At 39.3% G+C, this 13,809-nt stretch overlaps 2 protein-coding genes across 4 annotated transcripts in view; one reads left to right on the top strand and one right to left on the bottom strand.

The window, feature by feature from the left end:
* POP1 (POP1 homolog, ribonuclease P/MRP subunit) overlaps positions 1 to 1,739 on the bottom strand; it is a 38,184-nt gene extending 36,445 nt beyond the window's left edge. For all 3 annotated transcript variants that reach the window (XM_059394920.1, XM_059394922.1, XM_059394921.1), the window contains exon 1: positions 1,640 to 1,739. The gene's annotated coding sequence lies outside the window, so the exon portion shown is untranslated. The remainder of the gene's footprint in view (positions 1 to 1,639) is intronic.
* An 87-nt stretch (positions 1,740 to 1,826) lies between these two features.
* Positions 1,827 to 13,809, top strand: RIDA (reactive intermediate imine deaminase A homolog). Its single transcript, XM_059392920.1, has 6 exons — positions 1,827 to 2,015; positions 8,679 to 8,784; positions 10,790 to 10,844; positions 11,070 to 11,138; positions 11,983 to 12,038; positions 13,237 to 13,809. The coding sequence occupies exons 1-6, from the start codon at positions 1,951 to 1,953 to the stop codon at positions 13,297 to 13,299; spliced, it is 414 nt and encodes a 137-aa protein (XP_059248903.1). The 5' UTR covers positions 1,827 to 1,950; the 3' UTR covers positions 13,300 to 13,809.

Genomic DNA, 13,809 nt, shown 5'->3' with positions numbered 1-13,809 from the left:
TCTCTCCCTCTGCTCCCCGCCCCCCCTTATACACACAGTCTTGCGCTCTCTCTCTTTCTCAAATAAATAAATATCTTATTAGAAAAAATGCAGGTATCTTGTTTCACAAGAAATATTTCACACAAGTTAAATTATTTGTCATGCCCCAAGAGAGCTTCTTATTTAAAGAATCATATCGTGAATTATTTTGTATTTAAAAGTACCTCCTAAATTGTCCAGTTTAATCAAATTTAACAGACTTTTGGTATCTATTCTGTGCTTATTAGTTTCAGGCTGTGTGTATACAAAAGTAGCATAAGGTTGTAGCTTCTTTTCTTACAGAATTTGGTTGTCTTAAACAGCTAACATTTATGGAGAACTGTGTTAAGTGTTAAGCATTATTCTACATGCCTTACTCATTCAATTCTCAAGACTCCATAAGGGAAATACTAGCACCACCTGTATTTTATAAATGAAGAAACTGAAGCATAGAGAGGTAACATAACCTCACCCAGGCCAATAAGATTGTAAGTGTGCTGGGAGTCAAACCAGGCAGTCTCGCTCTAGTCACTATTTTTAAAAACCAAAACAATTAGGAAAAAAAGACTACAACATTAAAAGACCAAATTTTGCAGTGTGGTACAATAGGAAACTGAGTAAGAAGGGAAAATGTGGATCCACCGGAAAAGTCAATGAAAAAATAGGATTTTAGGGGGTTGGAATTTGGATGGGGAAGAAAGAGTATTCAGGAATCTTCTGTGTGATTTCTGGAGCGAGGGCTCTGGATGTCCTGAGTAGGATGAGACAGTAGGAGGGGTAACACTGAGCAGGCCAGGGAAACCATACTGGAAGTTCTATTTCATTCCGTGCTTGGAGCCCCAAACCAATGAAAAAGCTCTGAAGGCTCTTGAGCAGGAAGTAAGAAAACCAAACCGTTGCAGTATGTAGGACAAAGGAGAAGGAATAACAAGGACTTTCTTAACATTACGTTTAGAAGCAGGGCAGGACAGGAATCTTACCTGTCTTTTCCACTGTTGTCCCTCCAGCTCCAAGCAATGTGCCTTGCACAAAGCAGGGCTCAGTATGTATTTGTTGAATGTAAACCTGCACGCATAAATGGAGTGGAGCGTGCTTATGATGCCTTTATTAACAGAATAAGAAATACCTGGCCAAGTACCACGCCTTCTGACACGGCAGGACTATCTGCCAAGCGACCAGCCTATCTTCCTTTTTGAAATCAGACCCCAGTCACTCGGGATCGGTTCAGATCTAAGGAGAATGCACAGAGCCCCTGCAAAGCCGGAGGAGCCCCCAGGAATGGGATATGGGAGGGGCGGACGGTGGACGACGCCCAGATTCTCAGCGCGGTCCCCTTAAGGACTCAACTCATTCCTTCAGAGTGCCCGGCAGGACGGGGGCGCAAGCCCATTCCAAGGGCGGCGTCCGCCCGGCGGGACAATACGGAGAAATGACAAACGCAGGGGGCTTGAGCTCAGGGACCGAAGGAGGCGCGGGGCGGCAAGCCGGGCCCAGGCGCCGGCTGCCAGAGGTCAGGGGGGTCTGAGGGAAAACTGGGAGGAGAGCTGGGCCGGTGCGCGGGCCGTCGTCCACTCCCCCCAAACTCGCGGACCCTGAGGCACACCAGTCCCGCACGACCTACCTGCCAGAAGCTCTGAGGGAGAAATCCAGGGCTCCCCGAGTCAGAATGACAAGGTGTTGCGACAGTCCCGTCCGTGGAGACGTGTGCGGCGAGCAATCTGCATAGCGCATGCGCCAGTGCCCCCGCGGCCTCCACGTGGCCGGGAACCTGGCTGAGACTACAACTCCCAGAATGCCGAGCGAACTTGCTCCGGGAGAAGAGTTACTGAGGGGACTGGCCCCTGGGCTGGTTAGTCCTGGTGAGACGCTACTGGAGGCGGCGTACGGGTTTGTTCTCTTGGAGGGACGGACAGCAAGCTAAAAGGGTTAGCCATGGCGTCTCTGATAAGAAAGGTGATCAGCACTGCGAAAGCCCCAGGGGCCATTGGTCCCTACAGGTAACGAGACGTGTGGGAGCGCGGATGCACTCTGGGCATGTGGGGTCGGGGGTCCGGAGCGGCGGCCACTCCGGGCCAGAGCTGGCGCCGGCCGCGGGCTTCATCCGGTCTAACCTAGCTCGAACTCGCTGAACCCGGGAAACAACTCAGGAAAGAGGCAGCGCACCTGGAGATCCGTAGAGCGGGAGCCTGTGCTCCCAGGGACTCTACCCCGGACCTGGAGGGCCAGAGCGCTTCGCCGGCCATAAGCGGTCAGGTTTTGATTTTTTTTTTTCCGGTAACCATTTTATCGAGATATAATTCACATACCCATAAAATTCACACCTTTAAAGGGTACAGTTCAGTGATTTTTTAAAATTCTACTGACAAAGTAGTGCAACCATCACTATATAATCTCTGAATATTTTAATCGCCTCCAAAAAAAAAAAGCAAACAAACAAAAAAGCACATATCCATTAGCAGTCACTCCCCAGTCTTTTCCCCTAACCCCTGGCAACCGCTAATCTATTTTCAGTTTCTATGAATTTGCCTGTTCTGGACTTCTTGTGTAAATGACTACAACATGTGGACTTTATGATTACAGCTTCCATTTTAGCATCATATTTGGTCTAACCCTCTCAATTAAAAGGAGTAAATTCCATGAGCAGATGGATCTGGAGAGAGCTGAATTCTTTTCACAGAAATGCTTAGCAGATACATGCCCATCTACCGAAGGCACTCTTTTTTTTTACGACCGATACCGAAATGCATTGGGATGTTTATGAATTCGTTGCCCATGCTCATTTCCCACTAGTAAAGTCAAATACAAATCACAACAAAAATCGTTTCCTAAGATTGCCTTGACATGCTCTAGCTAACTATATGTATACTGGCCAGAAACCCTACCCTGTGTACATGCATTTCCACTTGTCAGAAATGCTGCAAATATAAAAAGGTTAATTTCTTTTTTAAAAAAAAATCCCTCTTTTTTTCCTTAAAACGTCTCAGCTTTAAAACAATTAGATCCTCTCCTATGCCTTCTTGGAGACGTTTTTCCCTTAATGTAATTTTTGTTATTTTAAATTCTTCGCTAAAGTATACCGTGTAAACCTTTTCTCATTTTTCCTTTTTAAAATATAGTGTGTGTTCACTATTAAAAGAACCACAGATGGAAAACTTCTACAACTGAAACACTTCAGCTATGATAGGCATATATTGAGCACCTACTATATGCCACGCACTGCAGAAGCTACAAAAAAATGTGTAAGAATTAAAGGAGTGTGAAAGATACTCGGGCATGAGGGGGAAGAAAAAGTAACATTTTCATTTGGGGCATGCATCATGACAACTGACCTCCGCCTTCTCTGAGTCCCATCTTCATTTTGCAAAAAGAAAGCTTAACCTGAAAGTGAACTTGTCCAAGGTCAGATAGTTCATAAGTGGCAGAGCTTGATTTGAGCAAGCCCCAGCTCCCTCTTCTGTACCACATTGCTGTGAGAAATGACACTTAGAGGTACAGAACAATAATTATTATAGCAGGGTTAGAAACAAAATGCAATGGAAGTAAAGGGTTGGGGGGTGAGGGATGGGAAAAGAGAAGAAAGAAATTCATGGAACTTGGGCAGAGGAAGAAAAAGATCTAGGAGGGCTCCTGCAAGAGGTAGTCCTTGGGCTGGGTTTTGAAGGTTCTGTTTGCCATCTGTATAGTACTGTTGTAAATGATTTTTAAATTACTTTGCTAAGGAATTAAGTGGGAAGTCAGAGGGAAGGACATGAGGCATAGTTGTAGAAGAATACATGGCATAAAGATATTTTGGAGGAAATTTTAGTAATCCAACAACGACTTCTCTCTTTTTTTTCCCATTTGCCAAATCTGTGTACCACCTGTATCATAATTTACTTAGCATTTTTATTTAAGCAGGCTCACTTTAACAAAATTAAAAAGGAAATTTTACAGCAGTACTCTAAATAGAAGACAACCCAGTGGAAGGTAACAGAAAAAAGAAAATAAGCTCAATTAAATAAAAAGCATAATTAAATCCTAGGAAGCTGCTGCAGTTGGCTCAGAACCCGAGGCCAGCTCTCTTTGTTAAAAGTGATACATTTCTTTTTTTCTAAAATTGATCTCTTTTCTCCTTGATGTAATCAGAGGATTGATGTCATAATTGCTAACATTTACTGATGCTCTCTGAGCACAAGGCACTGTTCTAGGTGCTTTAATGCTTTATGTGCACAGTTATTGTGACAGTACTTATTTTTCAGATGAAGAAACTGATAGACATATGGTTAAATAAGTTTCCCAAGGTCAACCACCAAGATGGGCTGTGACAGAATTTGAACTTAGGCAGAGCTCTAGAGCTCAATCTTCATCAGTTAGTTTGCTGTCTCCTACCATGGAGGAACTCAAAGAGGATTTAAAAAAGAATCCTTTCCTTACTGTGATTCAGTTTGCGTGTGACTTATACTTTGGGAAACCCTGGTTCACAGTTGGACTTTGACTCTGAATTGTTTTGTCTCCTGCTAAAAATTAGCTTTTACCAAAGTCTGGATTGTGATCTTTCCCAACTCTAACCTGGAGAGTAGAAACTTTATTTTGTAGGCACTGAAGAGCCTTCAGATGTTTTTGAAGAGGAAGTGACTTGATCACTTTTCTTTTTGAGTACTCTGATAATTATTTGGGAAGGACATTAAGACTAGTTCAGGGGGTATTACAATAAAAGTAAAAAATCAGTAATATTTTAGCTCCTCTGCCTGGTCCCTCTTCCTCCATTATCCACTGGTTTTACTTCAGAGCAAAAGCAACCCTTACCAGAAACAAACACGAAGTGATTATAGAGCCTGGAGCATAGACCTTCCTCAAGTGTGTACTTTGTTCAGGAAAGCAAGCATAACAGCAATATTCCTGATTGACCTGACGTCAGCTAACTTTATAAAGCTGCAAGGGGAAAAAAAGGGAATCAAATGAATATACCAGTGTGATTAAAGACAAAACATCAACCAGCTTCACAATGGGCAGACTTCCTAGGACGTTGTCCTCTTGTGCTTTTTTCTACCCAGAGATCATACAAGGCCACTAAAAATGGTGCTAATATTCAATATTTTATCTTGAAGAAAACCACACTCCAACTAACTAGTCATATCCTCATAAAGTTAATTAGACATATTTGAAGAACCATTTGGAAACCAATTTTTGTGCATGGAGTTGGTAGTGAGCACAGTTGGAAAATTCTGGTCTTCAGGAAGAATTCAAATGTGTTGAACCTCCAGTCCCTGGCCTTGTGACAGACAGGGTGTTGTCACCAATTAGCTAATCAGCTCAGCGCATTTCACTTTTCAAATCAGGACGGAACCTTGAGAGATTTCAACATCACATTGCCTGGCTTTCCATTTTGCCAACACCCTACCAAAATAGTCGTGAAATTTGGAAGTGATAGTCCAGGTGGCATAGATTATAGTATGAGAATTCTTACTAAGATGCTTTTGAAAGTGTTACTACCCTTTGACCTGGAAATGGAACAGTAGACTTTTAAATGTTTTAGAGTCTAATGACTTGTCTATGGATAGTAGGATGCAATGATCAGAGGGTCAGCTATTTAATTACCTTTATGAACGATCTCTTTACTAAGCTGTAAGAGATTAACTCACATAGGTCAGATAGTCTTAGACATCTGTTAATTTTCTAAGAATAAATGAACTCCTTTTTACTATCACAAATTTTTTGACCAATGGTAATGTATATGGGCTTAATCTATGTTTCATATATGGGGAGAGCTAAAGTTACTTTTGCAAAGGGTCTAGGGTAGCCTAGTTCTACACAGGACAGTTAATAAGAAACCTTGTTAGCTGATGATACTTTTCAACCTGAGGAAAGCTTACACATTAACAAATTCAGTAGTTACCTGTTTCTGGGCCAGGGTGAAAGCCAGGTAGTTGAGAAGAATTTCTAGACTTTCTAAGTCTTGTTACCAAGTTTAGATCTACCCTCTTCCACGCTTCAAAGCCCAACACAATAAGCCAGTAGGTCCTGCTAAAAAGATTCTTTACTGACAGTCAAAGTCAATTAAGCTAGTAAGTCATTAGCAAAACATCAACAAGAAGGTATTGTGTGCCCACTATGTGCAAGGAGTCACCTGGGCCCTGTGCAGCTGGAGAAAGTGGGACACAGCTCTTGTAATCCGGGAGTTTACAGTCTGGCATACCCCAGAGATAAGATAACAGACTGAGCTATGCTGCGAGGCAGGATCCTGCACGTGATATAGGAAAAGCTCCTCTGAGGTTTAGATGAAAAAAAGGCTTAGTTACCTGCCCAGGGAAAATGTATGTGTGATGGTTTTCGGTGTCGTTTTGTTTACAATAGCAAAGTACTGGAATCAAAAGTAACTAGTTAAAGTATGTCCACAGGGTGAAATACTACACAACTGTTAAAAGAGTAAAGATGTATTCTATATACAGTTATGGGAAGGTCGTGATATACAGTTGAGCAAAAAAAGCAAAATGTAGAGAACGGTTTAATACACTTCATGTTGTATTAAAAAAAAGAGCTTAGTATACTACATGTACAAACAGGAAGAAGATAAATATATTCATTTTTATTTGCATATAAATGAAGAAACTTTGGAAGACTCTGTCAAGAAGAGCACTGGTTATCTGTAGGGACTGGAAATAAAGCAGGAAGAAGATAAGGAAAGAAGGGAGGAGATTTTTCATTGAGATTCTTTGAATAGTTTCTAGATTTTTTAACCATGGAATGTTATCTTCTTCAAAAAATTTTAAAAATTTAAAGGGGCCCCTGGCTGGCTCAGTTGATAAACTCTTGATCTCAGAGTTATAGGTGCAAGCCCCACATCGGGCACAGAGCTTACATACATCCATACATACATAAATGCCATTGTTTAAATTATAAAGAAAAAAACATATGCTCAGGAAAATCAGGGGAAACATCATGAAATAAAAGAAAGCTTGGAGCATATTGGAAAACGCCATAGGGAACTAGATTAGAAATGAGGATGTAATATTGGAAATGTAAAATTAGAAATGAGGAGATGCTATTACTAGATAAGCATGGAAATGGTACAACATATTTTATTTCTGAATTTAAACTGCTACTAAGGTTTCTTTATCAAATTTTAGAAATGGTGGCACTTATTACCACTGAATTGTGTACCTAAAAATCGTTAAAATGGTAAATACCTTTTACCACAGCTAAAAAGAGAGAGAGGATTTCTTTATCCAAAAAGTTTTTTAAAAAAAATTGAAGTTGATGTGTTTGGTTCTTTTTCAGGTCTCAGTGTGGCTTATTCTGTTTCTTGTTATTTTATCCTAATTCTGAAATCTAGTGTCCTCATTACACAAGTCATTTCCAAAAGCAAGTACTTGGCAGAAATGAAGGGTGTACCCTTCCAGATGAATCTTGTCTGAGAATACTTATTTTCTTAGGGTGCTCTTGGCATTGTGTTTTTGTTGTTTCACAGTTCTACTGAGGTATAAGTTACATTAAAATTCACCTTTTTAAAAAAAAATCCCCCCATTTTTAAGTGTAGAGTTCCATGAGTTTTTGTAGGTGTCTGGACTCGTGTACCTGCCACCACAGGCAAGTTTCAGCACATTTCCGTCTCCCCCAAAAAATTCTTTCATACCATACATTTGTGGTCAATCCCCACTGATTTAGGAAGCCACTAATCTACTTTCTGCTGCTATTCTGTCTTTTCTGGAATTTCATGGAAGTGGAATCAAATACTATATAGCCTTTGGTTGGATATCTCTGGATTTTTAAAAATTTTTTGTTTTTCTTTTTTGCTTTTGTGAATAGTGCTGTTCTGAACATTCCATAGGTCTTTGGACATATATTTTCATTTATTTTGGGTAGTTGCCTAGGAAAGAAATTACTGGGTTGCAGGTTAAGTATATGTTTTAAGTTTTTAAGAAATTTGCCAAACTGTTTTCCAAAGTGTGTACTGTTTTGCATTCTCACCAGCAATGTATAGGGTTCTGGTTGCTTCCCATCTTCACCAATACTTATTATTACCAGTGACCTCTACTTGTGGATAGTGATATCTATTATGGTTTTGCACTACATTTTTCTAGTGAGTAAAAATGTTGAACTCCCTCGCTCTTGTACTCCCTAGCTCTTCATGTGTCTTTTTTTTTTTTTTTTTAAAGATTTTATTTATTTGTCAGAGAGAGTGAGCGAGAGCGAGCACAGGCAGACAGAGTGGAAGGCAGAGTCAGACGGAGAAGCAGGCTCCCTGCGGAGCAAGGAGCCCGATATGGGACTCGATCCCAGGACGCTGGGATCATGACCTGAGCTGAAGGCAGCTGCTTAACCAACTGAGCCACCCAGGCATCCCCATGTGTCTTCTTTTATGAAATATCTTTTCAAATCACTTGCCTATTTTTTTGCTGGGTTATCTTCTCTTACTGTATTATAAGAGTTCTTTATATATTCTGGATACAAGTTCTTTGTTGGATATATGTTTTGTAAATCTTTTCTCCCAATCTGTGACTTCTATTTTCACTTTCTTAAAGATCTCTTTCAAAAAGCAAGTCTTTTTAATTTTAATGCAGCCCAATTATTAATTCTTTTATTTGACATTTTGTGCTTTATGTGTCTTAGCAAAGAAATCTTTGAGCATTGACTTTCATATTTTGTATCTTATACATACACCCAGTCTCTCTTTATTGCAGTCAAGCCGTGTTAGTCGACAGGACCATTTACATTTCAGGACAGCTGGGCATGGACCCTGCAAGTGGACAGCTCATGCCAGGAGGGGTGGCAGAAGAAGCCAAACAAGTAAGTCATTTTTTTCACATTTGAAATTCTCTTCTTTACCACTTTTTCATGTTAAGCATCCATTTGGCTGACATTTTTTATAGAGATTATCAGGTAAATGCCTTTAGAGTTACATCCTGATTGATTGAAGACAGTTCTTTGTCAGTAGAAAGTTCGAAATTTGAGGAATCATTTAACAAGCAAAAGTCTACCGTCTAAGGTGACTTCAAACCTGAATTATTGGGTATTCACTAAACTGTGGTTATCCTTTTACAGTATATACATATTATTGAATTATATACTTAAAACTGATACAATATTTTGTGTCCATTATCTCAGTAAAATTACTTAACTCTCAAAGTATTGAAATCAGATAGTATCTTGTCACTTCTACATGGATTGGGATTTTTTTTTTAAGATTTTATTTATGGGGTGCCTGGGTGGCTTAGTCAGGTAAGCATCTACCTTCATCTGAAGTCATGATCCCAGGGTCCTGAAATTGAGCCCCGTGTTAGGCTCACTGCTCAGTGGGGAGTCTGCCTCTGCCTCTCCCCCTGCTAATGGTGTCTCTCTCAGATAAATAAATAAAATCTTTAAAAATAAATAAATTTATTTGTCAGAGAGAGAAAGAGACAGCACAAGCAGGGGGAGTGGCAGGCAGAGGGAAAAGCAGGCTCCTCGCCAAGCAAGGAGCCCAGTGCAGAACTCAATCCCAGGACCCTGGAATCATGACCTGAGCTGAAGGCAGACACTTAACAGACTGAGCTACCCAGGTGTCCCTGGATTGGGAAATTTCTTATCATGGCCACTGACCTACAAGAAAAACACCACAAAAGTAAAAGTCAACATTTGTTAGTAAGAACTATCAAAGATGATGTGTAATGTGTTTTTCTAAATGAGAGTGGGGAGTACAATTCTAATCCAATAAATAGAATTAAATTATAATTTTATGCATTCACTGAGTCATTGGTATTATCCAAAGACACAAAACAAACCAAATGTCTGTCTGTAAGAACTAGTGAAATAAATCATGCTGGAGCCATACATTAAATTAATGCAGAAAAGTCCCCCAAGGTAAATTGATATGTGATAAAATAAAACCAAGATGCAAAACAGTTTGCACAGTACGCTACCATCTGCATGTGTGTGCATATTCCTGTTCATGCTGGTATAAGCACTGACTGTCTCCACCATGATACACAAGAAACCAGAAGCAGTGGTTCCCTCTGAAGGAAGCTGGGCAAAGGGCAGTCAGGGTGAGAAACATCCTTTCAATGGATATGCTTTTTTTTTTTTTTTTTTTTAATGGATATGCTTTTTAATAGCTTTTGAATTCTTTGCCATATCCGTATGTTACCTGTTTAGAAGATGGATTTTAAAAATATTTATATCAAATATTATAATGTGACCAGTAAAGTGGAGGGGAGCAATGAATTGAAAAAAATAATACGTTAAGGAAAGAGTGAAAAATGTTTTTCCAAAGTCCAGAGTGTCGAACATATACTTAGTTTACTGATTTTTTTTGAGAAAAAGACAGAAGTACTCTTTAAAGTGAATTTTTGCTTTAAAAGAAAATATGTTTTAATGAATCTTGGAACACTGAAAAGATAAAATTAAATTAAAAATAAATAAATAAAAGAAAGTATGTTTTAATGCTCCCAGCCCATACTTATCCTCCAAGTGATGATTAGGAACTCTAAGGGCTTTCTCTGTTTCAGCTGAGTGAACATCGGCTAAGAACTTCACACACTCAAACACTGAAGAAGAAACCTCAGTCTAGTCTTTTTACTCACAAAAAGAGACAAAGTCTCACTGTATGTCAGAAAGATCCATTTCTGTTAAAAGCCAAGAAGCAATTCGATTGTGTAAAGGTAGGCCTAGAAAGAATAGAATTTCCTAGAACGGGAGAGTTTTTCTGCAGCGTAAGCTATTCGAGGGGTTATTAGCAAAAATTGATTAATTGCATTGAATTGAAGCTTTGCTATATAACATTAGTGCCTTTGGCCTTTCTCGCCTTGCTTCCTAGGCTCTTAAAAACATGGGCGAAATTCTGAAAGCCGCAGGCTGTGACTTCTCTAACGGTGAGCGACTTGATCCTCCTTCAGATTACTGTTTGATGTTTCTGCGGGCTTTTTGAAGAGCACAGAGCACTCAGTAATACATCATGCCACATCTTCCTTGCTTTTGAAAGTTGTTTTAATTTCAGGCCCATTTTAATCAAGACCGTCAGAACTGTATGTTTCTCTCAGTAATGTTTTGGGTGAGACCGAAAAGCTGAACCTGCTAACAATGTCTCTCTCTTCTAGTGGTAAAAACAACTGTTTTGCTGGCGGACATGAATGACTTCAACACTGTCAATGACGTCTACAAACAGTGTAAGGAATCTGGCGTTACTGCTGTATTCCATTTTAACAAGACATGAATCTTTTAACCTTACTGAATGTCTGTTAGGCATCAAGAGTGATAGGAGATGCTAAAGAAATGGTCATAGATTCTGTCCCAAAAGAACAGTCAGATTGAGAACATGCAGTGAGGCCCCACGAAAAAGATCTAAGACATTTCTATGGCACTCCCTAGGAGAATATACTACAACCCTACGAATTCATTTTCCCCAAGCTTAATATTGTTATATGCTTCTCAGGTTTTTTAAGCCCTCCTGATGATTTTTTTAACACAGAGATTTTATTTTTTACTGCTGTGATAAGGCCTCACCACCACCTCTGTTCTCAGAATCATTAGCTGGTTCATTAACATTTTTTATGTTTTGGTTTCCTCACATGCAAAATAGGGATAAAGCTTTAAAAAGTTGTTGGGATGCTTAAATAAGAGTTCATACAGCAGTAAGTATTGCTTTAAACATGAGATCCCGTTCATATCAAACAAGATCAAAGTCTCAAAGGATGTACTTTCATTTTTTTCCAGAAAGTATTCGAGTATCATAAAGTATTCAATATGAGTATTATGAATATTATTATATTATATATAATATAATATTATAATATTATATAATATTATGAATGTTATTATGAATATCATAAAAAGTATTCAATATCATAGGAATTTAGGGCAAAATATTTTATCAAACAGATACGAAAGTGAGCTTTTCTTAGTGTTGCTTATATCTAAGAATGGACAGATCTATGAAGCACTTACCAGAGTCTTAATTGTATAGTCACAATACAAGCTCTGAAAACTAAAATGAAATTCTTTCACATTTAGATTTCAAGGATAGTTTTCCTGCAAGAGCTGCTTACCAGGTTGCTGCTTTGCCCAAAGTAAGTACATCTTAAACTGACTAATGTACATGGTTATGAATTTCTATGTTGTTTTCTGAGTATAACAAACTAAGCACTTTTGCAGGAAATTTTTTAAAGAAAAAAAAGGAATAATCTCTGATTTCCAGGATCTTAAAGACTAAAAGGAAATACCCAATATTATATGCAGGGGGGGTATTAAGAAACTGGAGAAATTTTTTAAATTTGTCTTAAAAATTAAGAAAATGAGAACTCAGGGTCACACATGAACATGAACACAACAGAATCAGAGGGACTTGAATTGTAAGAAAAAGTGAAATATCAGCTGTATTGTTTTCACATACTTAAGAGACTATACCCTGAGCCAGGGTAGTGAGCTCTGCAATAAAAAATTTGCCTTGAGGGGTGCCTGAGTGGCTCAGTGGGTTAAAGCTTCTGCCTTCAGCTTAGGTCATGATCTCAAGGTCCTGGGATCAAGCCCTGCATTGGGCTCTCTGCTTAACAGGGAGCCTGTATCTCCCTCTCTCTCTGCCAACCTCTATGCCTACGTGTGATCTCGCTCTCTCTGTCAAATAAATAAATAAAATCTTTTTTTTTTTTAATTCACTTGCATAACGAAATATCCAGACTTCCATTCGAAAAATAATCTCAAAACCCATGTCCCACATATTCTCTCACCATTGTTACCGTGATACTCGAATGTGATGAGAAGCCCCTAGCAGCACAATATTCCTACCTACAAAAAAAGCAGCCTACTGACTTCCCTATAACGAAAATTTGTCTCCTGTGAGTGGTATGTTTGTTGTTTTAATCGGTTGTTACTTGGAGTGGTCAGTATTCTCAAACTAAGGTATTGGGTGTAGTAGAAGGAGCTCTGAACTTAGAATCTCAAGACATGGGTTTGAACCTCTGCCATTTAGCATGGTGTCCTGGGACAGGTTAAAACCCCCTCTCCAAGCTTCTCTGGATGGAAGGGAGAACACTGTCTAACAGAGCTGCCTAGAGCGTCCTGTGAGCTAAGGCACATGAGCACATCTGGCATGGGAGCCTGGCCTGTCCAGGCTTCTCCGTGAATGCTTCCCTATCCTTCCCTTCTTTGGAAAATGTAATGTTAATAATGCTGTATCACTATCAGTTGTATATGTTTTTAGTAGGTATTCTAGAGCTCTCTTCATTTGTAAAAAATTACCTACCCATTGCTCGATGATTTTCCTTGCAGGGAGGCCGTGTGGAGATTGAGGCAGTGGCTGTCCAAGGACCTCTGACAACAGCATCGCTCTAAGTGGGCCCAGCGTTATTTAGTCTGGAATTTTAACAATGTTTTCAGATTAACATCTTAATTTTTACAGTTGACATTGGAAAGTGTATGACTGACTTAAAACATTTGGGGCCATTATGGAAATAACCATATAATAAGGGGAGTTAAGCCTGAACTGGGGATCAGATGACAACTCCAGTTACACACATAAATCACACTCACACTCATGTTCCTAGATGTGGGGAGAGAGACGCTCGTTACATCTTTACACAAATAAATGAAAGGAAAGGGAAATAAATCATAGGAAAGAGGGGTTACTATTCTTGATAATTAAGAGCACACGCAGTTCAGTTAAATCCTGTTAATTGAATGATGTGAAATACTTAGTTCTCACATGAGCTATATAATTCTGCTTTACTTGAGTAAAATTAAAGTACTAAAATTTGAATGGTAGAAGTGAAGGAGAAGAAAGTGGACCACAATTTTAATAGATAATATTTTTCTAATGGAAATAAAACAGACATGCAGATTTTC

The sequence above is a fragment of the Mustela nigripes genome, chromosome 3 (genome assembly GCF_022355385.1).
Source record: "Mustela nigripes isolate SB6536 chromosome 3, MUSNIG.SB6536, whole genome shotgun sequence".
Lineage (NCBI taxonomy): Eukaryota > Metazoa > Chordata > Mammalia > Carnivora > Mustelidae > Mustela > Mustela nigripes.
This window is presented reverse-complemented; position numbering and strand designations above follow the sequence as displayed.

What these genes read in the sequence shown, in the direction of transcription:
- RIDA (XM_059392920.1), top strand. Translation starts at nt 1,951, where the DNA reads ATGGCGTCTCTGATAAGAAAGGTGATCAGCACTGCGAAAGCCCCAGGG. An exon ending in GGGGCCATTGGTCCCTACAG is followed by an intron (nt 2,016 to 8,678) that starts GTAACGAGACGT and finishes TCTTTATTGCAG; the next exon opens with TCAAGCCGTGTTAGTCGACA. An exon ending in AGGTTGCTGCTTTGCCCAAA is followed by an intron (nt 12,039 to 13,236) that starts GTAAGTACATCT and finishes TTTTCCTTGCAG; the next exon opens with GGAGGCCGTGTGGAGATTGA.